General features: G+C 40.3%; 1 protein-coding gene across 4 annotated transcripts in view; it reads left to right on the forward strand.

The window, feature by feature from the left end:
* Nucleotides 1–27,059, forward strand: part of Pla2g4a (phospholipase A2 group IVA) — a 277,980-nt gene that overhangs the window by 236,700 nt on the left and 14,221 nt on the right. For all 4 annotated transcript variants that reach the window (XM_028874724.2, XM_028874723.2, XM_037211339.1 and 1 more), the window contains 6 exons: nucleotides 256–370; nucleotides 6,328–6,465; nucleotides 6,550–6,642; nucleotides 10,593–10,664; nucleotides 14,106–14,348; nucleotides 20,433–20,617. In XM_028874724.2, coding sequence (XP_028730557.1) covers nucleotides 256–370; nucleotides 6,328–6,465; nucleotides 6,550–6,642; nucleotides 10,593–10,664; nucleotides 14,106–14,348; nucleotides 20,433–20,617 — 846 coding nt within the window. The remainder of the gene's footprint in view (nucleotides 1–255; nucleotides 371–6,327; nucleotides 6,466–6,549; nucleotides 6,643–10,592; nucleotides 10,665–14,105; nucleotides 14,349–20,432; nucleotides 20,618–27,059) is intronic.

The following is a 27,059-nucleotide window of genomic DNA, read 5'->3' on the forward strand; positions in this document are numbered from 1 at the left end:
TGCCACATCTCCCTCCACGTCAAATGTTGATACAGTCTCCAGAGATTTGATGGTTTGACACTACAGATGGCTTTTTCCGCAGACCTCTGTTTTTGTTGTCTATTTGAGACCAGAGACTTCCAGAAATAATAGGACTTAATTTTATTATAAACATTCAACTAATTTGCTTGAACATATTACTCAAATAGCTTTTATCTATATCCATGTCTATCTTTTAAAAAACATTTCATTCTTTTTGTGTGCACACGTGGACAGAGAATGAACACTACCTTGAGTAGTTTGAAGGAAAAGGTCGATGCAGCTCGGTGCCCCTTGCCTCTCTTCACCTGCCTCCATGTCAAACCTGATGTGTCAGAGCTGATGTTTGCTGGTATGTTGTCCTATTGATCAGAAAATCCCTTAAAATGGAGATTTCTAATGATTTTCCTAGTGTAAAAAGTCATACGCAATTTTGGTTGCTAATTATAATACATTTCTGTAACTCAAGGCAGTTTGAAAATGTAAACTAAGCTAGGTAACTTTTCTGGTTGGCAAGGGTATTCCATAAGACTGTACATAGTATCTATTCATTTAGATCCGTAAGGTGGGAATAGATGGTGAAAGCAGTCAGTTGCTAACTGGTCCATTTTCTGATGACTGCTGACAATAGGGTGCCTGGTGTTTTTAAGCCATGTTTACACTTGTGGCTGAAAGACAAAATACCTTATTTTTAATAAAGTTGCACTTGTTTCTTTTATGGCTTCAGTTCTCAGGTGCTGTAGAAGGACATTGTGTTTCTGTGGGATCCCAGCCGCAGTCATATACAATGCAGGGATGTCATTGGCTGTTTTTAGGGACACACAACTCAATAACCTCATTCACATTGAGCTCTTAAAAAATCACCATGGATTAGCAGATGTAAATCCATAGTCCCTTTGTAATCTAACTCTCTTTTGACCTTGGCTAAATACTCTCACGCAAGAATCCTTAATAGTTTATAGACAGTGGTTTGTTCACTAATACATAAGTATTTATTAGTGATATGGACTAAAATGTCTCTTGTGCTTATGGTTTCCAGGAAGCGCTAGTCACATTTGTTATTTTAATCCACTTTTAGTGGAACCTAGGGAGGTAAGTATTTTTAACTTTGATTCATAGAAGAGAGTAAAATCTCAGGGACACGGTGTGATTGGTATAGTCAGTGAGTGTGGTCCATAGCAGAACTGAGACCTGACCTTGGGAAGCCTTTGTTCTTTTAATAACTTCATATTGGTTTATGTGATTACTGACCTTGTCAGATGTACTTTTGTTGGCTCTCTGGGTCACCACTCTCCCTTGCTACATACAGCATATGGTTCTTGTCTGCACAAGCTTGTCAGTTGTTTGGAAAATTTACAGTAAGTGTTAAATGGAGAAAGAAGTTAGCTCTCTTTGTGTGAAGTGCCATCAGCATCTTGTAGCCTGCATCCCTGTACCTCTTAATCAGGTTTTGACAAATGCATGCCATCAAATATAGAAAAGATGTCACTGGCAAGCCACAATTAAATTTCAATACATCTTTAAGAAATCAGAGTGTTCTATGAAAGATGGCATAAGACAAATCACTCTTTAAGACTTTAAAGATGAATAGGATTTTGTATATAAAGGTGAACTTAATTACTGGGCTATCAAGAGTGGGAGGGAGGCATACATTAGGAGTAGACATGTATGCTCAGCAGCTATAAGGACCATAGCTTTGACCAGGGTGTGGTTCATACTGGAGACGTGAGACTTTATTATAATAAATAAGTGCTGTGATGAACTTGTACCTTCCTCTAGCTATTCTTTTGGGGAAACTTTTAATTCTGGGGACTGGCTGATATCTTAGCACAAGCATTCTAGTTAGAGCTCACGACTGGAGAAATCATCTTTTATCCCATAAGCACTGAATTAAGTCAGAAGAGCATGAGAGTTTAATTGGTAAGCCTTGGTTGGCTTTTATGTTGAAATTTCTCTGGCACATCATTTAATCTCTCTGATACTTATTTTCTTCACTATTTTAAATATTACTATCCATTACCTTTATCATGTGGAGGAAGTTATGACAATTCCTGATTTATGCATAAAACTGATGGTTGCAGAAATATAAGTATTATTATTGTCACAATTACTATAGTCTTTTTTCATACTGGCAACTGTTTTATTCTGAGCTTTTAGTTGATAGCCATTGTTGACAAGGAAAAATTAACTAAAATATGAATAAGTAGTTTTTTTTCTGGAGGCTAATGGCCAAGGTTCCTTTTCAGTTGTAGATCTTGGGTCTGAATGGGTCTAATCTGGAAATCTGACTCTATGAGATGCTACACACCATTGACCTTCACTGTTAAGCCTCTGTGATAAGGAAGGTCAAGTTGTGTCTTCCATTAGCTGTGGGAGTCTTGTACCCAGATAAGACATTCTGAGTTGCATATCATGAGTGTTCAATTAGTTTTACATGAGTAATTAGAAAAGAAAAACATAGAAAAAAGAAAAAGTGAAAATATTTCTTTAATGCTTGAAAATATCTTCTTAACAGAACAGGAAGGTTGAAACCGTCAGTGAGTTATTTTCTAGAATGCCAAAGAACACAATCAGTTAATAGAAGTTTTATCAACAATTCTGCTTCATAAATACCAGAGACTGTTTTTCTTCCAGACTCTTGGAACAGCTTTAGACGATTTTTTCTTTGGAAAGTTTTCAGCAAATGAACATTAGTGTTTAAACCATTTAAATTCTGGGTCTTCCACTCTCTTACATTGCTGGGAAGATTTAAAACTGTATTTAAGATTCTCTAAAGGTGAATAACTTACATGTGCTGAGGATGACTTATGGTTATGGACTAGGCATAATGATAAATTAATCAGTTTTGAGACGGGATCTTGATATGTATCTCATGTTACCTGCTTTCAATTCCCAAGTTGTTGGGATTATAGATGTATATTACCATTTCTTGTTTTATGCTAATTTTTTGTGACAGAAACCATAGTTCCGAAATTTATTGCCTTTCCTCCCCAAAAGTATAGTCTCACTGAAGACACAAAACTAAAACCTGGACAAATTAATAATGTACATCTAAAATATAATTATTGGCTGAAGTATGTAGATATGACATAGGATAATATTGTATAACTTTAGTATAGTCATAAAAATATTTTACAGGGTAATTGAAATAGGATTCAAGTTGGACTTGGGGGTAAAAGGTATCTTTGAATAGGAACAGCATGGACATGTTTAGAAAAGAGCCAAAAGTCTGTCTTGGGGAGTCACTAACATTCCTGCTCACTCCGTTGAGGAGCCTGGGACTTACGCACATGCTGGTTTAGACTGTGTCCATGAGAAAGACTTCAGTGCTGAGTTAGGAACAGCTATATCTCCAGCTGTCTTAGTTTTATGATAATGGGAAATAGTTATTCCTCTGGAGCTGGGCAGTTAAATTACTGGGCTAGTGTTTTAGCAAAAAAAGTCCTTTGGTGAGGGGCTGGAGAGATGGCTAACCAGTTAAAGAACACTTGCTGCTCTTGCAGAAGACCTGGGCTGGGTTCCCAGCATCCACATGGTGACTTACAACCATCTTTACTTCCTGTTCCAGAGGATCCTGTGTCTTCTTCTGACCTCTGTAAACACCAGGAGTACATGGGGTACACAGACACACATGTAGGCACAACATACATACACATAAAATGATAAATCTCTTAAAAAATTTTAAAAAGTGTTTTTTAAGCTTAAGTCAGATAGACAAGAAGGGAAAGATGTTAGAAGCAGGAACTTTTATTTCCAAGTTCAACTTGAGTCACTGTGAAGAAATCCTGAGACCAGGGAGGTACTTTTCAAGAAAGAGACAAGTAGATAGATGCTCAAAGCCAGTACCTCATGATGACATATTTCATGGAGTCAAACAGAGTTTTCAACAATCGTTGAATCAGCCAATCAATAGAACAATTATCAGGGCTGTGATAGTGTAGTTTCCCAAAATAGTTAAGTTGGAGAGGAGGGAAGGTGATGAGTTTGTTTTTTGTTTTTCTCTCAGACAAGGGTAGTGGGAGGTGATGATGGAGCTTCCGAGTGTAGTGCTGAACAGGAAGTGGGGAATGAGCAAGTGCGGATGCAGGAGAGAGGCTGAAATTGAAATGTATGAGTCAACAGCTGGAGGGTTGGAGCTGAATAACAGGAGGAGTCCTTCACCAAGGAGCGGAGGGTAGATCTGAGCTTTCGAAAATGTCTGTCATCACAGTGTATAAGCCAGCCAGCAGCAATTAAGCAGGGATCAATCAAAGTGAAAGGGGCGGGAGTTAGTTCCCAAGACAGTGCTAGAAATTAAAACACTGGCACGGGAGTTTCTCGACTAGCCTCTGCTTCACTGCAAGTTGTTTCTCAGCAATACCACATTCCTCAGTCTGAAACAGGCCTCTTTCAGATGGAGCATCCTTAGATGCACCACTCAGCTTGGATTTGAATGAGCCACGCTATCTCATTGCAATTATGATTTTACAACTTCCTTTTTGAAAGGCCAGTGTTCTTCTCCCTTGAGAAAACAGTACATATGAAGCATAATCCTTTTTCTAAAACGATGACAGCACACTTCTTGGACATTCAAATGTTTTAGACTTGGAAGTTAAAATTATGATCATAATTGATGTAGTTCAGTATCCCCGTGGATCTAACAGTCAAACAGCTTGGTATTTCTCCAATAGGGGGTGTCAACGTTCTCAATTGACAGGGATAACTAATGTTGCAAGAGTGCCCCTTGTCCCACATTGAGTTCAGATCAAGCTTTACCACAAAACAATCACAGGAAGGCTAATGGGTTGTGCAGTTGTTTGTACTGTGGTTGTTGAATAACAAATATATTTGGGACATATCATTTCAGAAAAGTAAACTGAGAAAAACAGGGATAGCAGACGATTTGGAGTTGAGAAGGGAGTTGGGGCTTTATAGAGAACCTCTAACAAAGACTTCAAACTCAATGTTAAGAGAAGCCATGTAATTGCAGAAGGGAGCAACAAGTAGAGGACCCTATGGAAATGGCCTTGACTTCCCAGGAACAGCAAGAGGGCTTGCGTGGAGAGGGTGGAATAATCCGATGTGTAACAGAAAATTTGACGTGGGATTGTTTGAAGGGAGCAGGTTGGGGCTAACTGCCTTTCAATTCACAGTGAGAAGGCAGGGGGTGGGCTTCAGCTGAGAGTGTGGTGTTCTGACATTTCTCTTCTCCCAAGTTGATTTTGACCCCAGTGTATGGGAATAGGGGTGGGAGGTGGGAATGCAGAGGGAAGGGGAGAGGTTTGAGACCTCTTAGGAAGTCACTGCGGAGATCCAGGGAGAGGATGCAGTACCCTGTGTGGTACGGTGATGATGCCTGTGGTGATGATGGCATGTCTGATGACAGACCCTACAGCACTGGAGTTTTCAGATGGGAGCTGTTATGTCAAGGGAGGCCATCATAAACGAGAGCTGAAGGAAGAACGGTGCTGTCAACAGTAGTGCTAAGAAAGGGAGCCAAAGGAGTGGTAACTGGGAAAGCCAAAGTCAGAACCAGACATTCTTCTTGGAGTTACTAAAATGGAGATCAGTGTTAGACAGGGTGATGGCATGGGCAGACCCCCAAACACCACAGTGGCTGCTATTAAAGGAACTATCAAAATGTTCATGGCTTCCCCTCCACTTCCTCCATTTCTCCATTCACTGGGGCCTTAACCTTCCAAACCACATGCTGATTTTATTCACGTCGTTAAGGCCTGAGAAGACAGGTGATGCATTCAGGTTATGAGCACGGTTCATGAGCCACGGCACAGGGTTGGTTCCAGACTGTCCGGCACCAGCGCTGCTGTGCACTGTACCTTACTGTTCCCACCTCAACAGACTGCTAAGAAATCAGAATAACATCTTGTACATTACGCTTGGGACTTTCAAATAGATGATTAATAGAAAAAGGTTAAGTAAAGATACAGAAAATGCTTCTTCCCCATTTTGTTGAGGGTTTGATTCATCATGAAGAATTTAATTTCTTTCATTTCCTTAATTGATTTTTATGTCTGAGAATTTTTCAGTTTTACAGTCTGAAACTTAAGATGGACTATGTTTGCAAAAGATGTCTAAGTTTTTATATAGAAAAAGGTATTCATTTTGTGTCAATTAGAAGGATCTTTTTTATATTGTTTTTTTCCTTAACCACCACATGGTGTCATATATGTAGTAGGCATTAGTTAATGTTTTTATTAACTAGAGTAATAAGTGAAATGAATTATGGTGATGTTTGAATTATCATTAATTATGTGTGTTTCTGTATCATTTTCCTATTAATAAAGGGTCTTATTTCTAAAATGCTTTTAGATTGGGTTGAATTTAGTCCATATGAGATTGGCATGGCAAAATATGGTACCTTTATGGCTCCTGACCTATTTGGAAGCAAGTTTTTTATGGGAACGGTTGTGAAAAAATATGAAGAGAACCCCTTGCATTTCTTAATGGGTAAGTAATAATCAAAAGCTCTCTCTCTCTCTCATTTTAAACATGGTTGCATTTTAAGATCTTCTCTGTTTCTCCTTTCTTCAGGTGTCTGGGGCAGTGCCTTTTCCATTCTGTTCAACAGAGTCCTTGGAGTTTCTGGGTCACAAAACAAAGGCTCTACAATGGAGGAGGAATTAGGTATTGGAAAAGACTTGCATTTATGAAAAGCTATGCTGAAAATCAACTACACTCATAAGCAGCATATGTATGTGGAGAATATGAAATCTTCCTAAGGAGTTTAATTCTCAATTTATCAGTAGCTTTGTTGAAACTAATCTAAGTGTTTCCTAAAAATTGTGTCCAAAATACTTAAGTACTATTATGACATTGCAGTTGGGAAATTTACAAAGACCACTCACTGTTCCTAAGAATAGTTTGTACCAGGGCATCTCTGTTCTTTTTCTTGCTATATTTCTAAACATTATTTTTGTTAATGACTACTCCTTTTTAGGACAATAAAGGTAGCCTTTTAAAGACTAGGTTCATTAACACATGAACATAGATTTTTTTTTTTAAGGGATGAATTCATCTACATACGGCTAACTTACTAGAGTTTTGTTAGCCTGTCCTATGACACAAATTCAGTCTTTTTTAAAGCAGATAAATTAAGTCATGTCTTCTAATCCAAAATTAATGGTTTTCATGACATCTAATTCATCCTGTAATAATTTAAAAACAAATTTTATAAATCTTGAAAAAGTAGACTAACTCTATTGGGGACTAGTTCTTTATAGTCATCATTAGATGAGTACTGTAGGAATATATTTGCCTGAATGAATAAATTTGATTTAAAAAAAAAAAAAGTAGAACATGCATTCATGACTTGCATCTAGTAAGCACTATGTTTTGATGGACTGTGGGAAGAAGCCGTAGAATGCTGAATTAGAATTTTTGGGTCAAGGATGCAATTCTGTTGGTAAAGTGTTTGTTAGCCTGCAAAGTCCTGCATTTGATCCCTAGAGACATAAACCAGGCGTGGTGGCACAAGTTTGTAATCCTAGTACTCAGGAGATGGTGACCGAAGGGTGAGAAGTTCAAGGTCATCCCTGGTTACATCTCATGGTTAGAGAACTCCTTGGGATACATGAAGTCCTGTCTCAGAAACAAAACAAACTAACAAGCAATAATGAATAAATGCATTGGGGGGGGGCAGTGTATCAGAGATCAGGGCTACCAGTCAATTACTTACTATATTTTTTTTTCCCTGTCCATGTCATATCACAGGTCTGTTTGGGAACACAGAATAAAAACAATGGATTTTTTGAATGCTCAATTCATTTTAAGAATATGTTTACATGAAAAGCTTACTGTGCTATATTTTTTCTAATATGTGGCCTTTGGAGATCACGGACAATGGCAACTGACATAATGAAGTTCTATATGCATAAGAGAATGTGATATTTACATGGCCTGAAGTGCCGCACCTGTCGTTCTGAGTACTGTTTCTCCTGAGGGACTTGATTTCAGTGGTTGATAGTTACATGCAGTATGCAAAGACTCATTAATCTTCTCTTTAGGAGTACTATTTGTTCACTTGGATCATTCTTAAGAAAGCTTTGGAAAAGTAATTTCATTATTTCATTAGAACCAACTATTGCTAACTAGACATTAGAAACAAACAAAAAGGCCACTTGTTGCTTGTGGTACTTGCTGTCATCCAAGCATCCCTCGGGTAAGGAGCTGGCAATGTGGGTACCATCTGGAGCCTGAGGTGGTCTTCAATGCAGAGTCACGATCTCTTCATGGTTAAACTATAATTGAATTCTATAAGGATGAAGGGCTGGGAGGTAGCTCAGTGGTAGAGCGCTTGTCTGGTGTGTACAGGGTCCTGGGTTTGATCCCCAACACTGTAACAACAACCGCAACAAATAGAGATTACCCAGGCAGGGTGGAAGGCCGTAAGACTGAACCAAACCCGGGCTTCATAGAAAGAACTGAATTAGCCTGGGCTAAAGTATAGGATGAGGTCATCCTGCTTGGTTTATTTTAATAGTAGCATCCCAGGTGGATGCCCTGTTCCCAACCTTAGTTTTGTGGAAGTCACTCAGTCTTTTCTGAGTCACTCGGTCTTTTCTGAATTACGTGAAGATTTTGAAAAAGAGAAAGGAAAGCAGAGAGGAAGCCCACGCTGGGTGGCCTGTTTCCTGTGTTCCTTCGCCACTGAATAATCCTGATAACTCAGGTTAATTATTTTTTTTTTCTCCCAAGGCAGGAAGAGAATAGGGCTGAGATTACACATCAGAAGGTGGGTGAGACAGTGGCTCCAGGCCAAGGAAAAGGGAGACAACACATGGTGCTGAGAAGTCTCCCTGGAGAAGTCCCCTCGAGGCCAGCAGTCTGGCTGCTGGCTGTTCTGTGTCAGACTGAGGGCAAGGGATATGGTGTACTTGGGCTCCGCTGATCAGCAAAAGGCATGCCACTGCAGATTATGTAAGGGTTTCCAGAAATGAAACTGAAGAGGTGACTGAGGGGACTCAGGATTTCTGGGGACCGCTTCTTCTTTTGGCTGACTGAGGTCTCCCTCTTAAGGGGCACCCAGGGAGGGTTTGTTATCCGTTCTTTCAGTCTCTCACCTTCACAAAGACTTTAAGGTAGACTGGACCGTAGTTAGATAACCTTAAATGAAATCATTTATTTTCTCAAAGAGGTTTATAGGCGTGCGATTTTTGCTTCTAAAAAGAGCTGTGTAAAGATAGAAAATAAGAGTTCAGATTCAACCATTCATGCCCTGAAAATGTCCTTATAAAGAAGACAGTGTGATTTTCCTAAATTAACATACCAAATGCAGCCAAAGTAGAGCAAAACCAAAACAACAGTGGCAGATAAAAGGAAATGCTTAAGGATAGAAAAGAACATACACGCAGTGACCAAGCCACCAGAAGTATGACATCTGGAATGGGTCTTTTCTTACTCTGCCCATTGTCCACTGTTCAGCAGAATTACTGCTGTCACAGTTATAATATGAAAAGAACAGTCACATTAGATTTTGAGTACTTTATTTTGTTGAATTTTGTATTTATAACTAATGACAGTAAAAATAAAGTTTTAAGCACCCAGGAATTTACTAACTTTTCTGTTACATAACCATCTATGCACCTGTCCTTATGTGAGCGTAACAAACATCTGGAGAGAAGTAAGGGGAAGCCACATGCCACACCTCTGCTTTTCTGGACTTACAGCTTGGCAAATGGTTCTGTGAATGAAATTTCTAAATTCGGAACTAGTGCCTTGAAATTGAATAAAGAAAAGCCATCTTTTCTATGTGCTGCCAAAGAGGAAGAAAAACATCACTCTGGGGATAGTTCATATGAATCAGCAAGAAGTCTGATTTTCCTGCAGATGGTGATCACAAAAACAATGGCCAGGGTCCACAGATGAGGGGCATTTCCCCTGGGAAAAGGGTGGCTAATGATGACACTAGATTTTGCTGCTGTCTTTGTGCCCCTCAGTTCTCACGCTGGTCTTAGCATGTTTTAAAGGGAACACACAATTCTTGACATACTGAACATCAACAGATGTTTTTCAGTGTCGGCAGAAACCAGAGGTTAGTTAAAGTGAGTGCACTTTCTTCATGCTCTGGAGACTATTGTAGGTCACTTGTAGATTTGGATGGTGTCCTTTATCCACCTTCAGAAATACTAACGCTGTAATCAAGCAGTTATTATTATTAAAATTAAGATGAACTCATAAAAACCCTGAAGACTAGGAATGGACAAATTTACACTAATTAATTTTTGTTTGCTGGGATATTTGGCGACCCAGTGGTAAGTTTTTAAGAACTGGTGAATCCCATGAGTCTCCATTTATAACACTGATGTAAACACAGTAGTCCCCCTTGTGTAGTTTTGCTCAGATTATTTCTTTATAGTTAAAAAAAGAAAGGCAACCTAGTCTTCCCACATAGCCCTGGTTGGCTTAGAACTCACTTTGTCAACAAGGCTGGCCTTGAACTCACAGAAATCTGCCTACTTCTGCCTCCTGAATGCTGGAATTAAAGGCCTGTGCCACCACTCCCTCATCTCTGTAGTAAATTTAGTTGTGAATTTTGATCCCTGAGATGCCTCAATGGTTTTCTCTTCTTCCCCCAGAAAATATTACGGCAAAGCACATTGTGAGTAACGACAGTTCTGACAGTGATGACGAGGCCCAAGCCCCCAAAGGTAAGAGCTCGAAAGCGTCCCTTCGGATTGTGAGCAGAGAGGGGAGAGCATTGTCCAAGCCCTCTCTGCGTGCCGATGATGTTCTGAGTCCTGAAGTGTCAGTATTGGAGGCTGTCCCGTGAGACACAGGACTATAGAACCTAAGAGCCGAGGCAGTAGAATCACATCTTTTCCTTTCTTTTAAAGCCTTAGACATATTTGCAGGACAACAGATGAACCTGTCTGAGATGGTGGCAATACTGAATTCTCTTCTAGCCAGATTAGTGAGCTGGACATCTTAGTGTGGAAAGTGGGATTGGGGAGTACATGTAATTTGCTTTAAAATGAATGAAAATGTTGTTATTTAAATTGTCATTAAGCCATCTGAAAGATTTGACTGTCAACACATTCTTTAGCTTTCTGTCATGGTTAGTAACTCAGTTCCAAGGAAAAATGCAGTGGTGAACTGTGTTAAAATTATCAAGACTTGTTGCTCACTTGATCTGCTAGTATCAAGGATTCCTTTTGCTTTGGGACAAATGCAGCTAGATCTCAGTTTGGTGTGGGTCGAATAGTTAACAGCACATTTGGGATGAGGATGAAAGTGAGGATCAGAGATACTTGTTGCAATGTGACATTTGTTAGTGTAGAAAAATGTAGAGATTGTAGATGTTGACAGCAATTTTCCAACAAAACGGTTCATAAAAAATGTACTTAATAGTTCAAAAATAAACACACATGAACAAAACATGAAAAAAGACAGCTAAGCATTTAGAACTAGAAGAGTCTTTTGCCATTTGAATACGACCGTCTAGACTTGAGAAGGCAGAAGACTGCTTTGTCCAGAGCAATGAATTCTCCAGGCGTGGTATGCATGTGGGGTTGGCTTGTTTTCTACCCTTTCCAATTATCACTAAAAAGAGAGATTCTTTTTTTTCATAGCCAGCCTGCTGTTATTTCTTCACAGGATGAGTTTATGCAAGACAGAGAGCAGTTGCCTCACCACAGGATGTAGTTGCACATGGCCATGGCATGGGCAGGAGTGCGCTGTGGCTTGTGAATACTAAAAGCATCCTTCTTCCCCGGGGCACCTGAGCTTTGAGGAGAGCTAGGTTTCAGCACTGGGTTGCTCATTGCCTGGCAGCCCTGCTTATTAATAAACTGGAGTCCTGAAAGACACCCACCCTGCAAGAAATAAATCTAAATTCTAAAGTCTTCATTTAAAAGTTTAAATTTTACATTTTGTTAGTTGTTCAGACTTGCATTTTGATTTGCATTTTCTTATAAAGGACAAGGTTTAATTGCAGTGGCTGGCTGACAGCTTAGAGGTGCAGTCCATTGGGTTTGTTTGGAATGAAGGAAACAAGCGAGCGCTTAGGGCACGCACGCCGTATGGTTAGCACTTTGAGAATTAGTTAGTGAGGACTATGAAGTAGACGTAGCTGTTTGTTACTTAGTGAGGAAAACGCCCTAGAAGGCCAGAAAATTGAGTCACTGCTCAGCACCCGCTGGTTTTTGAGGCCGAGAAGTCCAAAAACTTTGAATTTGCTGTTTTCGTTTTAGTTTCATTTTAACTTAGAGGTTGGCCTTATGAATATATTTTTATTAGTTCTCACTGTGCCTTTTAAATAAATACCTTAGAGCCATTTTAGGTTCCATGAAAGATGGAGCAGATAAGTCCTTTTGCTAAAATCTCCTGCCCAATCTTTCCCAGGCAGGGTCCCCCACTTGTCCCATCTGAGCAGTGCCTCTGTTACAACTGATGACTTCTAGTGACATGTCACAGTCTCTGTTTCCATGAGAGTTCACTCTGGGCTTGTGCCCTCTATGGAGGATGGCTGTGAGAAGTATTTAGCACAATGGTGTCACCTGGGGTAGTTTTACAGCTCTCAAAATCTTCTCTCGCCGGGCCGTGGTGGCGCACACCTTTAATCCCAGCACTCGGGAGGCAGAGGCAGGCGGATCTCTGTGAGTTCGAGGCCAGCCTGGGCTACCAAGTGAGCTCCAGGAAAGGCGCAAAACTACGCAGAGAAACCCTGTCTCGAAATCTTCTCTCCTCTGCCTAACCATCCCTCTGTCAACTGAGGAAAACTAATTACTTTGCTGTCTCCATAGTTTCATCTTTTCTGGAATGGTGCATTATTGGAAGCATGATGTCTGCATCCTTTCATTCAATTCTTTCACTCTATAATAAGTACTTAAGTTACCTCTTTGTTTATGGCTTTCTGTTTTGCATATATTTATTGGAAATTAAATATTTCCAATATTTATTTTTGGAATATTTACAGAATATTTACAGAAGCTGAATGTAGACTCTCATCTCTCCAAACACACACAGGGGACTAGAGAATTGGCTCATCAGTTAAAAGCACTGGGCCCTTGTGGCAGCTAACAACCATCTATAACTCCGGTTCCAAGGGATCTGACGCCCTCTTTTGGTCCCATCAAGCAATACATATGCACTGTGCACAGACATTTGTGCAGGCAAAACACTATAAGAATTAAAACAAAAATAAAACCAGACACCTCAACACACCGAGTTTTATGTAAGCCTGTATACTTATTCACAGAGTTTCTAGAAGCTGGCCACGGTGAGGCTTTCTGTTTGTAGCTAGATTGTAAAGCCAGGCACTTCTCTGAGAACTTCACACTGAGATCCAAATCACATTAATCCTCGAACAATTTTACGAGGTTTCCTGATGAGGAAACGAAGGAGGGGAAGGGGCTCATAGCTAGCACCAAGTGGAGAGAGGATGGGAACACAGATAGTGAGGAGTTAACACGTGCACAGGTTTCAGAGGGGAAAGTCATCTGTGATTGCTTCTTTGGACCACCGGTGACTTTAGAAACACTTTATATCGTTTGCTTAAATTACAGGGCTCTAAATCCCCAGACTTTATAAGCAAGGATGAAGGAACGGTGGTATGATCAGTGCATGAGTGTGTTTATTTATCGGCAGTCATTTGGTGGGTCTTTCTGCTGTCCCTTCTAACTTTGGTAATCCTTGGATGTTTATGAAGCAGGATATGGACACTTAGGAAAAATCAGGAAACATAGATGGTAGTATTAAGTAATGCTCTCTCTCTCTCTCTCTCTCTCTCTCTCTCTCTCTCTCTCTCTCTCTCTCTGTGTGTGTGTGTGTGTGTGTGTGTGTGGTGTGTTGGATGGAGAAGAGCTAGAGAGAGGAGAAGGAAAATTAAGTGTATATGAAAAACCTAAATAAACCAAGAGGCATCAGTGAAGAATATAGAATGACACTGTATGTAGGTAAAAGGTAACTCTGAACACTTGAAAAGTGACTGGGCACTTGTTTTATGCAAATAAACATATTGGATCAAAGCCCTAGAACCTTAGTTTTAATTTGGAGATTAACCAAATTAAGTTAACAACAACAACAACAGAACACCCTACATATTGGCATACGTGTACAAATTCGGCACGTGCTGTGTTCCTTCACCTCAGGCACAGAGAACGAAGAGGCCGAAAGAGAGTACCAAAATGACAACCAAGCAAGCTGGGTCCATCGGATGCTGATGGCCTTGGTGAGTGACTCAGCTTTGTTCAACACCCGAGAAGGCCGCGCAGGGAAGGTGCACAACTTCATGCTGGGCTTGAATCTCAACACGTCCTATCCACTGTCTCCCTTGAGAGACCTCACCCCCCAGGACTCCTTCGATGACGACGAACTCGATGCAGCCGTAGCAGGTACGCGCCAAAGCGGGAGCCTCGGGGAGCTAATTTAGCACATCTTGATTCTGTGTTGGGGAGAAGCATCTTAATGCCCCTTAACATTTATTTAGACTCAAATTTTAAGAACATTGACTTGCGAGGGACATTCATTTTGTTTTGTTTTGCTTTTGTTTTATTTTTGAAGAAAAACCCATTGGCTAGGAAATGGCCTAGTCATGTTACTATAGAAAATGTCCTTTGAACTACCACAAACCTTCTTTGTTTTATTGGTCAGGGTTCACTTACAGACAACCGGAAACCTCTACTGTGATAATTACAATGAGTGTAAAGCAGGGAACCGGTTGCTTACAGAATGGTTCCAAGGATTAGAGAAGCAGGCCCAGGGCTTCCAGGAGTGACTCCAAAAACACCAGAACCATCCCCCAAACGCCCCCACAACCGTGCCTGGCAGTGGAAAGAGAAGAAACACAGCTATGTCTCATTTCCTCTTTCCTTTCCCGTGGGCGGGCCTCTTTGGAAAAGTCCAGGTCTCCAAGGATGGAGCTTTGAGGATGCTGTGTAGGTGCGCTAGGCCTGGCGCCCCCTTGTGGTGGAGAGGAGCATGCAGCACAGGGGTTGGAATGGACCAGTCTGCCAACGACCATGGGGACAGGGAAATGGTCACTCCAGTTTTCAGAAAGATTAGGAAACCTGGTGGAGTTGCCCGGGAAGAATCTAGTCACTTTCAGACCCGTCATTAACCAAATGCCCAAGAATAATGACCTTTACTCTTCAGTGCCCTGCATCATAGATGGTTACATTTGCTTATGTAATGAATAATATGTAACATATCCTTTTCTGTGGTGAGCTTAAATTTTTTCTCTGTCACACCATCACTTCTCCTTAGTTGTCCAAACGTCATTTCTCAATCATTTCTGTCTTAGGTCATTGCCAAGATGCTGTAAAACTTCAGATATTTGAAACAACACAACCTCAGAAAACTTTCACATTTCCTTGTGTTCATCATTCCTACAAAACATTTTTGAAGTTACAATGGGTTTCTGATTTTGTTATTGTTTTCTAATTGGTGTGTGACTTTAAGAGGAACAAACACTGCATTTTTGTATTTTGTGTATGGCCTTAAGCTCTAGGACAGGAGTTACTTTTAATTATGCATTTATAATTCCATTTATTAGATATACATTATTATATAATTCCAATTATTCTATTTATATTAGCTGTAATAAATGTCTACTTGTAGTAAAGTAAATTCACCTGAACTAAGAAGGTGTTAAAACATTCAATTGGTGGCATTATTTTTCTCCTGCTGTGGCATATGATTGTACTTCTTGACCTCCCTATGGTGTTCGGAAACTTGTGCTTTATCATGACTGCTGATTAGGTTTGAGCATATTATACTCATGGCATTTAGATATATTAAAGGACCTTCAGTGATTTATCAAGGATTATCAAAGAAAAGAATTGTATTTTCTTTGTCCCAAACTGCTCAGCAAATCTGAGCTTGAGCCACAGGTCTCTGAGTCCGGCCTCTAAGTCTTCCCCTCTATAAACCATCCCTGTGGTTTTGTTAGTCATTGTTTTGCTGATGTAAGATTGGAAGTTTTCTTGGTGCATACTTTGTTTCATTTCTTTTTCATTATCATTTTGCTAACACAATTCCTCTGGGATTTGAGTAGCACAGGTGTTCTAACCAGCTTACCAACTCACTCCACACTCTAAGAACTGAATTCCACACTTTAAGAACTGAATTTGTTCAGCAGTTTTGTAGTATTTAATATGAATTTGTTTGGCAGTATTAGAACTGTAAGACAAAACAAAGAATTGCCAGTTAAATTTTTAATATAAACAATACATTTGTGTGTATACAAATAGCACAAAACATTTACTGCATATCGAGACTGCGTAATCATTTCTTTGCTTATGTGAAATGCAGATTAAAGTTGGTCATCCTGTATTTTTATTAGCCAGATTTGGTGACTGGGGAATTATACCTGTTTTATTGCTCACCCTGCCTGAACAGTTGTTCAGAATCTTCACCTGGTTTCTTTCCTTCCTTTCTTTCTGCATTCATACAGAGTTTAGAAGCACTCATGATGTTGCTTGGTCCTCGAGATTCAATAGGTAACATGTTAAATATAATCAGTGCCTTCATGAAGATTAAAAACACATTAATGGCCTTTTCCCCAAGAGCTGCTTCATGGAAGGATTGCTATATTTTGGCTATAATAACACTAAAAGGAAAGAGAAAATCAGCCATCCTGCTCCTGAGGGTGTTGCAGGTCAATAAAAGTATTGCTGTATAGTGGCCAGGCTGGGATGTTCCCCTAGCCATGAGGTTTGAATCGCTGTGTATATCACCTTGCTGTATTTGTTTCCTCTGAAAAAAAGATTTACTAGCCATTAAAAGAATAAAAAGAGCATAAGGAACTATATGTCAATCATCCTAAAATATACATCATATGCACTAAATATTTGTCTTTGAGATTTGTTTTTAGAGATTTTAATTTTTTATTATTTATTTGTGTGTCTGTATATGTGTCCAAGGAGGTGAGAGAGGTGTCAGCTCCCTGAAGCTGGAGCTCCAGTTGTGAATTTCCTGATGTGGGTGCTGGGAACAAAACTTGGGTCCTTTGCAAGAACAATATGTTCTAACCTAAAGTTGTTTCATATTAATGATTTTTGGGAAAAGGTTTATTCTTAAATCACAGTAAACATTACATTAAGATGATTTTTTTTTTTTTTTGGTTTTCTGAGACAGGGTTTCTCTGTGTAGCTTTGCGCCTTTCCTGGAGCTCACTTGGTAGCCCAGGCTGGCCTTGAACTCACAGAGATCCGCCTGGCTCTGCCTCCCGAGTGCTGGGATTAAAGGCGTGCGCCACCACCGCCCGGCCATTATGATGATTTTTTACATACTTTATGTTTACTCAAATGAAATAGTTAGTGAAAAGTTCCAATCATTTCAATAACAAATTCATGCACATTTACTGTTTAGATACAACCATTGTTAAACACAATTGCATATTAGACTGAATTAACTAAGTTTATTAGTGCTTTTCTGGATGGGAGCTTTACAAAGATAAATTCTGTCTCCTTCTAGTAGTTTACAAGTTCTAAAAAAAAAATCCTGTGTTTAATGTGGAAGTCAAAAGGTTTATCGCAAACCATGATTATTTCTTTCAAAAGATTTTAATAAAATTCTTATTTAGGGGCAGATGAGATGGCTCAGTGCCTAAAGGCACTTACTGTCTTGTCTGACAACCTAAATTAAATCCCCAAGACCCACATGATAGAGAGAACCAACTCCCTCAAGGTTGTCCTTAACCTCCATATGTGGGCCATGGCATATGCATGACCTCTTCTCCCCCACATAAAGAAGTAAGTAACTGTAATAAACAGCAAAACAAAACCCAAAAGAACCTTATGTATTGTAAAACTGAACTGCCACAATTAAGATAATGATTATGACTATATCCCTTTTAATTGTACATGTCCTCCATGCAAAAGAAGAAAAGGTAAAGGCTTTTGTCCAGTCTACATGTTAATGTTGGGAGAAGCTTATATTTTACTCTATGGCAATTCTGCTCATACACATTAAAATTTGAGTGTCTTAAATAGTCAGAAATGAGAAAAAGTGAAGTATGTTGTACCTATGACTTCAGCTTGCAGTTATTTGAAACAAGATAAATTATAAAATAATAAAAATCCCATTAATAGGTTACTGTAACATAGTTAAATGTCTGTAGAAACAAATTTTAGAGAAGGTATTCATTAGTCACATGACTTCTTTCCTGTTTACTTTGTGTTTATAGTGTTTACTGTGACACACTATCTGGAACGAGAAGTTGACATGAGTTAATTCAGGCCAGAGTTCAGAACACAGATATCCAAATATTTGTCTGTTGTAAATGGCATCTGTGTGTTGGATTCCTCCAATACAACTGAACTCTTTAAGTCAGTGGTTCTCAACCTATGGGTCACAACCCCTTTGGGGGGTTGAATGACCCTTCCATGGGGTCACCCATCAGCTTTTCTACACATCAGATATTTACATTATGATTTATAACAGTAGCAAAATTATAGTTATACAGTAGCAACGAAAATAATTTTATGGTTGGAGGTCACGACCACATGAAAACTGTTTTAAAGGGTCGCAGCATTAGGAAGGTTTAAGGAGCCGTTACAGGCTTATAACACAGTGTTGTTTGTACGCTTACTAGAGAACCAGATTAACTCACTCACAGGCTTGGGGAGTTGGCGTGCTTTCAATCATAGGAGGATGTTTGCCCATTGTAGTATGAGACAAACTTTCCACATTTTAGTAGATGTCACATGATAAATTGGTCCTAAAATATTCCTTCAAAATCGGACACCTCTCCCTCATAACATGCTGAGATAGCCTACTGCGTTTAAGTGTTACTCTGAGGGCTCAAAGACATATTTTCAAAACAGATTGACATCTGAATTTCAGCCAAGCCTTTTATTAGTTGGGTATCTTGAACAATTAGATGGTATAATCCATATTTTGCTATAAAATAGAAATGAATGGAAGCTATTGGAAAGCTGCATGATGGGATTAAGTGGCCATTCACACAAACTGCTGTTACTCTCAGGCATGGTAAGTAGAATAGGGACGTGCTGTCTACTTGGTAGTTACTGTAGATGTTCAATCCTGACTTTCTTAAATCTGCTTGATCATGGAAGTCTTAATTTGTATATGGGACAGGTACTGATATTTCACAAACTTATACAGATGGCTACACAATAAAAACTCAGTTTATCTGGAGCTAGGACAGTGGTGTTCAGCCTCAGGCCAGTTTGGAACTCATCCACATCTGAGCATCCCCTCAAAGCCCATCTTGGGCTTAAGAAAGGAAAGGCAGAGACAGCTAGTTTCCTGATCTGTTTTGATGAATCTCTTAGCTAAAATTAAAAGAGAAAACCCTGGGTTTGCAAAGCCAAAGGAAACACCTTATGAATTCTTGTGCTTTATTTTATTAGAAAAAATTACTGCATTTAAACAAATGTTATCATTAAAAAAATTTAATGTCAGTGTGTTTAATCATGATCAAATGTTATTGGTGTGTTTTCATAGAGCTAGAAGGTATTCATGGGTCATTCCTATGCATTGTAGTGGCTGCTTTCTTGAGCTGTTCATTTCAAATGCTGTCGGTGTTTTTGGTTGTATGTCTTAGTTTTGACTTCCATATTGTCAGTTCTTCAGGGTGGGTGTTCTGAAACTATTAAATAGACAATTTGAGAAACGAAGGGGTGTTTTTCAAGTTCTTAACTCCTTTGGTTAGGTGGTTCTGTGTTGTTGTTCTTGTTCTGGATTAAGGATGCCTTCTCAGATTTGTCTCCCCTGATCCTGGGAACACATAGATAGATGCTCACTCTTCACGATGTTGTCTTCTGTTCCTTCTGCCACAGCGATCCTCGCCACACTGGCTGGTCAGTGCATTTACTTACTTGGCGGTAGACTCATAGTATCTATTATAGTTTACTTGGCTTGTTCAGGGCCCAGAATTGTGCCTGAATGGGGCCGCCCAACTCACGCTTATGGGGTGTGAGATTTGGTCTTTTACCTTGGACGCTCATCCCTTAGTGTAATGGACACTCAGCCCAGAGAGAGGCAGATGAATCTGTTTGGACTCCGGCTCTTCCCAGTTGTTTCATTTTCTAGATGACTTGTAGTTTGTTTCACCCGCCATTTCTAAATGTCCTCTCTTTTGCTTCTCTTCTGCAAACATTAGACAAGATGATGTCTGAAGAAATGTTTCCAGATCAGTAAAGACCCCACGATGGGGGATAGTGGTACTAAAGACATTGTGGCTGGTGTCGATACTAGGGCCTGAACTAGTTCTTCTTCCTTGGCATCTTGCTTGATAATTCTTGTTCTGGTACCACAGATAAAGAACTAAGACTTAAAGTTATTAATTTAGCTACACTTGCCAGAGTTAAATCCACACCTGATTCTAACAAAACTAGGGGGCCCAAACCACATGGACTTCTGTCTCTCAAATTTAAAATAAACATTTATGATTCTAAACTAAGGACAGATGACTATTTCATTTATTCTTGTCTTGCCTTTGCATTTTAAAGATCCGGATGAATTTGAACGAATATATGAACCACTAGATGTCAAAAGTAAAAAGATTCATGTTGTAGACAGCGGGCTCACTTTTAACCTGCCGTATCCCTTGATTCTACGACCTCAGAGAGGTGTGGATCTCATCATCTCCTTTGACTTCTCTGCAAGGCCAAGTGACACAAGCCCTCCTTTCAAGGTAAGGAGACTTTGGTAAGGAGAATAGGAACATGCTCAAGGAAGGGTACAGCCTACAGTGGGCTGGGTCTCCTTATATCCATTAAGAATCAAGACAATGCCCCTAAGCCAATCTGATCTGGACAATCACTCAATTAATACTCTCTTCTTGGGTGACTCTAGGCTGTGTCAGATTGACAGTTCAAGCTGATTGTGGCAAACACTGAGAGCTTCTAGAACCAGAAGTGGATATAATCATATGTCTTTTTTTTTGGTTTTTCGAGACAGGGTTTCTTGTGTAGCTTTGTGCCTTTCCTGGAACTCACTTGGTAGCCCAGGCTGGCCTCGAACTCACAAAGATCCGCCTGCCTCTGCCTCCCGAGTGCTGGGATTAAAGACGTGCGCCACCACCGCCCGGCTTAATCATATGTCTTAAATATCTGTAAAACCTCACATGTTCAAAATGTGTTAATATTTTATTTCTTTTGAGGCTGTTAGTAATGTTCAGACAAGAAACCAAGAATTGGTGTGATAAAACCGAATTATGTACATCGTGGAAGATCAGTATGAAAGTGTGTTGGTGCATCCCAGAGCCAGTGAACAGGGAAATAAGTGACTGGGATGCAAACCGCACAGAAATAGCAGTGAGCACACTGGAAAGATGGGGTGTTCTGACTGTAACAGACAGATGTTAAGCCTGTTAAGAGGGCTCTGGGGAAAAATTTTGAGTTTGGAAGGTAGGAAATGGAGATTGGTGGAGGATTTCCAGCAGACTAATGAAATCATGAAATTGGAATCTTAGGATGATTAACCTGAGTTGGTGGGTGGAAGGCAAAAGGTTAAAACTATGACTGATTGTAACCCCAGCATAGGATAATACAATCTTGTACTGTGCAAGCCACGCGGTAGAACCTGGTGACCTGTGAGGAGCAAGGAGGAGGTAGGTTCCAGTGATGACTCCAAGGAGGTGGTGCTGACGGTGGAAGACACTGTAGTATTCATTTAGCCAATGGGAGTGCAAAATGTCAAAGCCATAATTTCATATGAGTCAGAACTTGACTACTGGATGAGAGGATACTACCAAGGAGTTTTAGGATACCACTTAGTAACACAAATAAAAGGCATTATATTTTGCAAGAGTCTTAAAATGTTTCATTGTTTATTATTAAGAAGAATATATACTTAGATGATACATGGACAATTAGAATGTATACTAACTACTTCTGGATAAATGCTGCTGGTATTTTGATCCCCCCTCGATCTGTCTGAGAGAGAGAGAGAGAGAGAGAGAGAGAGAGAGAGAGAGAGAGAGAGAGAGAGAGACAGAGAGAGAGAGTCTTACATGTGTATGGTGCACTCAGATGAAAGTGCAATGCACACACCCCTTACGTGAAGGCAAGAGCAGGATGTGAGGTATCCCTCTCCACCTTATTCCTTTGAGACAGAGCTTCCAACTGAACCAGAAGTGCACACTCTTTGCTAGGCTGGATGGTCATCTAGCTCTCAGGTCCTGCTTGTCTCCATTCCCCAATGCTGGCGACACAAGCATTTGCAGCCATGCCCGGATTTTTACATAGGCACTGGAGAATGAAACCAGGTCCTTGTGCTTGCAAACCAGGGAGCCGTCTCCCCAGCCCCCAATTTCTGTTTTTAAAAATGTGTGTGTGTGTGTGTGTGTGTGTGTGTGTGTGTGTGGTGTGTGTGTGTAAGTATGTGGACTTATGTGGAAGTCAGAGGACAACTTGTGGGAATTGGTTTTCTCCTTCCTTTGTGTGGGTCTCTAGGCTCTAACTCATTAGACCTTTATCCACTGCGCCATCTCACTGGTCCCCTTTTTTACTTTTGATATTAAAATATAGACACCATTTTTCATTAAAGAGTAGAGTATAAATGTGGGTAAGAAATTATACCATTGACTGGGCGTGTGCCTCAGTTGTTAGAGTGCCTGCCTGCCATGAATAAAGCTCTAAATTCAATCCCTAGCACCTCATAAAATCCAGGGTGGTGGTACCCATGTAATCCCAGAACTTGGGAAGTAGAGGCAGGAGTGTAGAAGTTTAGGTCATACTCAGCTACCTAGAATTCTAAACCAGCATGGGTTACATGAACCCTATTTCAATAAGAAAAGAAAAGAAAAGAAATAGCCATTTACTTTATTTATTGTTCATTGATACATGTAGCATTCCCTAAGTATAGTTAAGTCTCACATTTTTGGGGGAAGCTATATCGTGGTGAATATCCTGGCTTTTGATAAAGGCAACCACAGTTGTGTTATCTATGTTGGAACTGGACTTCTAAGTTAACATTATCAATATAAGGAATACTGTTTTCTTTAGAACAGATAGGACACACTTTAAAAAACAAAACAAACAAATAAAACAACACCTCCCCCCAACTGGTATAGAGTCTCATGATTCCAAACATTATTCCTATTAATTTCTCTAAGAAAAGCAGCCCTGTGTTTCATTTGGTCAAGTTCTGCTTTTATTACTCATTTAATAATGTAGATACAGACAGTATCTCTGTTTGATTTACCACTGAAGCTTAGCTGCCAGTAATCCTCATGGCATTTGGGCAGACTATGCATAAATAAATAGACTCTGAGTTTAGGGGGAAGGGTGCTGTGGGTCTGATCTAGGGAAAGTCAACTGGAGCACAGCAGAACTCAGGGCTCACTACTGGTGCATTTCCCTACATTTTATTAAAAGAATATTTTAAGTCACTTTGCCACGACTTATATGTTATATCACAGTCCATACACTGCACATGGGCCTGGCTAACTTTTACTGCTCCTTAGAATGCTTAGTGACCAGGGGCCAGCCAGAGCTGTACACCAAAAAAAAAAAGAAGAAGGTGGCAATAGGGTGCATGTGGGGGTGACATCGATGTAACAAAGGTCCAAGTGGGCTGTACATCACAAGTGTCTTCAGTACATTTGTCTCCCTATAGCGGTTCTGGGGGAACCACAGACAAACTAATCGGTGTTTTTCCACATTAGCCTTATTTATCAGTTGTTGTTTGGTCTTGCCCTTGGTTTAGAACTCCCATGCCCACAGGATTCACGTCTTACGTTGGGTCACATCATGACCAAATCAGTTGAAGTGCTGGTACTGACTGGACCCTATTCTGCTATGCCTAGTGAGGGAAACTACCCACCCAAGCCAGTCCAAGTGACAGATCTGTAGACATCGGTGCACTATGGCTAATGAGGTGACCTGCAGAGACACATTAGCCTGGGTGAGCTTTGTGAATGCCAGTCCACCCTGCCCGAGGAAGACCGCACAGCATAGACTCTGGTACCTGCAGGTTTACTTCTCACACTGCTTTCTCAAGAGTTGCTATTAAAAAGCGACATCCTATATAAAATTACAGAAAAGTGTTTTGTCTCAGTTCTGGGGCTAGCAGTTGAGCAGGGCTTGAGCAGGGCTGTATTTGATATTAGGATTTGTCATAGAACTCTGTGGCCTTTTGCAGATTCCAGTGCATCTGGTAATTCCTTAGCAAGCAGTTAGTCACCTTGGTCTATACCTCAGTGGTTTTTTTGTTGTTGTTGTTCTTGTTTGAGACAGGGTTTCCCTGTGTAGCCCTGGCTGTTCTGGAACTCACTCTGTAGTCCAGGCTGGCCTCAGACTCACAGAGATCCGCCTGCCTCTGCCTTTCAAGTGCTGGGGTTAAAGGCGTGTACCACCACGCCCAGGCAATCTACCTCAGTTTTTATCTGGCCTTTTCATTTATGTCTCTCTTTGTCTCTTGTTAGCAAAACTGTCATAGCACTTACCCTTTACCCCATAATCAAGGCTGATCACAGCTCAAGATCCTTAGTCATATTGTGATGAGCCTTCTTCTGAGCCACTGGGGTGATTCAGCAGGAAAAGCTTTTATTGCGCAAACTTGACAAGCTGGGTTCTAGCCATAGATCCAAGAATGAAAGGAAAAAAGTGACTTCAGAAAGTTGTCTGACCTACACACACACACACACACACACACACACACACACACACACCAAAACAAACAACAAAATAGCAAACAAACAAGCCACTACCAATAATAATAACAACAGTGATCATTTTTTTAAAGAACCCTCTTCTTTACTAAGACTGCATTCACAGTAGGGGTTAGCTAGGATGTGGGTTTCTTCTGTTAGGGCCACCATCCAACCTACCGCACCCTTTTCAGTCACTGAGTATCAGATGCCTTGTTATGAGCACCCATATCTAATATTGATCTCTTCAGGGATGCTTTTGCAAGTACGTACACAGCTTTTAATGGAGAGCTAACTGCTCCAAGTGTTACACAAGCTCTGTCTCCAGACTTGCTACTCTATGAGGCTCCTGAAGACAACAACAGCAAACTCTCCAGAAGAGACAGTAATCATAACTACAAATAGTGAATTCTAAGGGGTAGTCCTGTCAGTCCCATCTTAGATTAGTGGCTTTGATATTTTTAATCATTATATTGTTTTAATTATTACATTATTTGCTTACTAATAGGCCATCTATCTCCCCAGTCTTAAAAGTAAGTTTTAAATAATGAAAAATTTTAGGGCAGTAGGTTTGCATAGAGATGAAAATCCCATTTCACTATAAAGTGAAAAACCAACTTATTATTTATGTATATGTATTTATATAGGGAAATATATTGTGTGTCTAAATTAATTAATTAGCATGTGTAAGCCCTTCTCACTGTGGCACTGTGGTCTGGATATATTTCTGTTAAATTGTTTTAAGTTGATACTTTTTCTTTTTAGTTAGGGTTTAGTACTTAAAAGTGAGCATAGGCGTTTTTTGAAAGTATCACTTTGAATGAGGGTCTCTAATTCTTTACTGTATAGAGAGCTGTGTTTGTAGTTAGTACTATGTAAGCTTACAGTACATTAGTGCTCGAAACCGTGAAGCATCTTGGGGCATCAGGCAGCAGCTGATAGATGTTACTGCCTGGCACGCTGCTGGTGTATCGCCGTCATGTCGGAATTAGGCCTTCTTTGCTTACTAAAACATTGTTTTGATTTTAATTCCTTCCTTTTTGGGGCTCTCCACACGCACGTCTGTGTCGTTGTCTCTCTTTCTGGAGGGAGAGGAGACAGCCGGAAGCAGACATTTTTTCCATTCTGTAATCACGGTCTTTGCAGTCAGCACCGTTTAATCTTTTCCACATCAGGATGAGAGCAGAAAAGGGAAAGTTCCCGTCACTTCCTGATTCCAGGATAACTCTGTCCAGTTAAAAATAGCCAGACCTCTACCTCCACGAGCTCCCTTTCCCCCTTTCTCCACACAGCCACACACGGTTTGCTCATCCCCTGACTCATGTTTGTAAACACTAGAAAGCTGCTTTGCTTTGCCCTCACGCACGCAACCGCCTTACTGTATGAGCCCTGGTCTGACTGTGGTGTTGAGTAAAGATGAATGAGTAATCGTGGATAGTGCTCGACGTGAAATACCAAGAGGAGGTCAGCTGAACGGGGTGGGGGCGGGGAGGAAAGAGGAATGAGAAGTGTGTTCTCCAACTTCAAACGAGATGTTTTACATCTGTTCGATTTTTAGCAAAGCATAATCATATTCTGCAAAACGTCCCATGAAACAGCTGCTTTTGTATCTGTTGAATCCCTTTTCTTTCAGGTTTTATATCTTTGTAATCTTTGGGAGAACTGATCGACTTGAAGTTCATGGCTTTATTTTTTTTTCTTTAGAGTTTGCTAGAATATTTAGGGTTTTATTGCTTTTTTTTTGAGATTATAATGTAATTAAATCCTTTCCCCTTCCCTGTCTTCCCTCCAAGGCCTCCCATATGCCCCCTCCTTGCTCTCTTCTAAGGTTGAGGGAAAAGACCACAAGGCCTCAACACTACATAAAGAACTACAGGCTATTAAGGAATGCTGGGAGCAGGAGAAATAGTCTTCCCCGGGGAAGAGCACACCAATTGGTTACCCAATACCAGTTGTCATCCCTGAAAACCTCCATATAAGTAGAGTTATACACACTGAGCAGGGTGTACTTAGGAATATATATATATTTATGCATGTAAAGTTTATGACTTTTCTGAAATACCAAGAGCAGTGAAATTTGTATGTCCTCTGTATTTAGGGTCGTAGGTTAAAGCGCTTGCTTGCTGTCCACCTAAGATTTTCATACCTCAACCTCTAACCTTCACAACAGCCCCGTGAAGAAGAGAGTAGTGATTACTTTTATTTTGCAGAGGTGGAAAGTATATTACTGAGAAATAGGAAGCAGATGAGATATAGGTGAGATGCATTCAGGGGCTGGTTAATTCAGGGATGGCATACACTCTAGTCCTCATGCTATCTTGTCTCCCAAAGTCCCCACAGTGACTTTAGTGGTGTCACGTGGTGTATTTTAGGTCCCCCTCACATGACTGGTGCCTGGTGGCTGTAGTGTCTAGGCAGTTGGTCTTGGAAAGTAGCCCATGTCGATTTAAGCTGGGCCTGTTAACAACCCAGGTATATGGCC

The sequence above is a fragment of the Peromyscus leucopus genome, chromosome 15 (assembly GCF_004664715.2).
Source record: "Peromyscus leucopus breed LL Stock chromosome 15, UCI_PerLeu_2.1, whole genome shotgun sequence".
NCBI lineage: Eukaryota > Metazoa > Chordata > Mammalia > Rodentia > Cricetidae > Peromyscus > Peromyscus leucopus.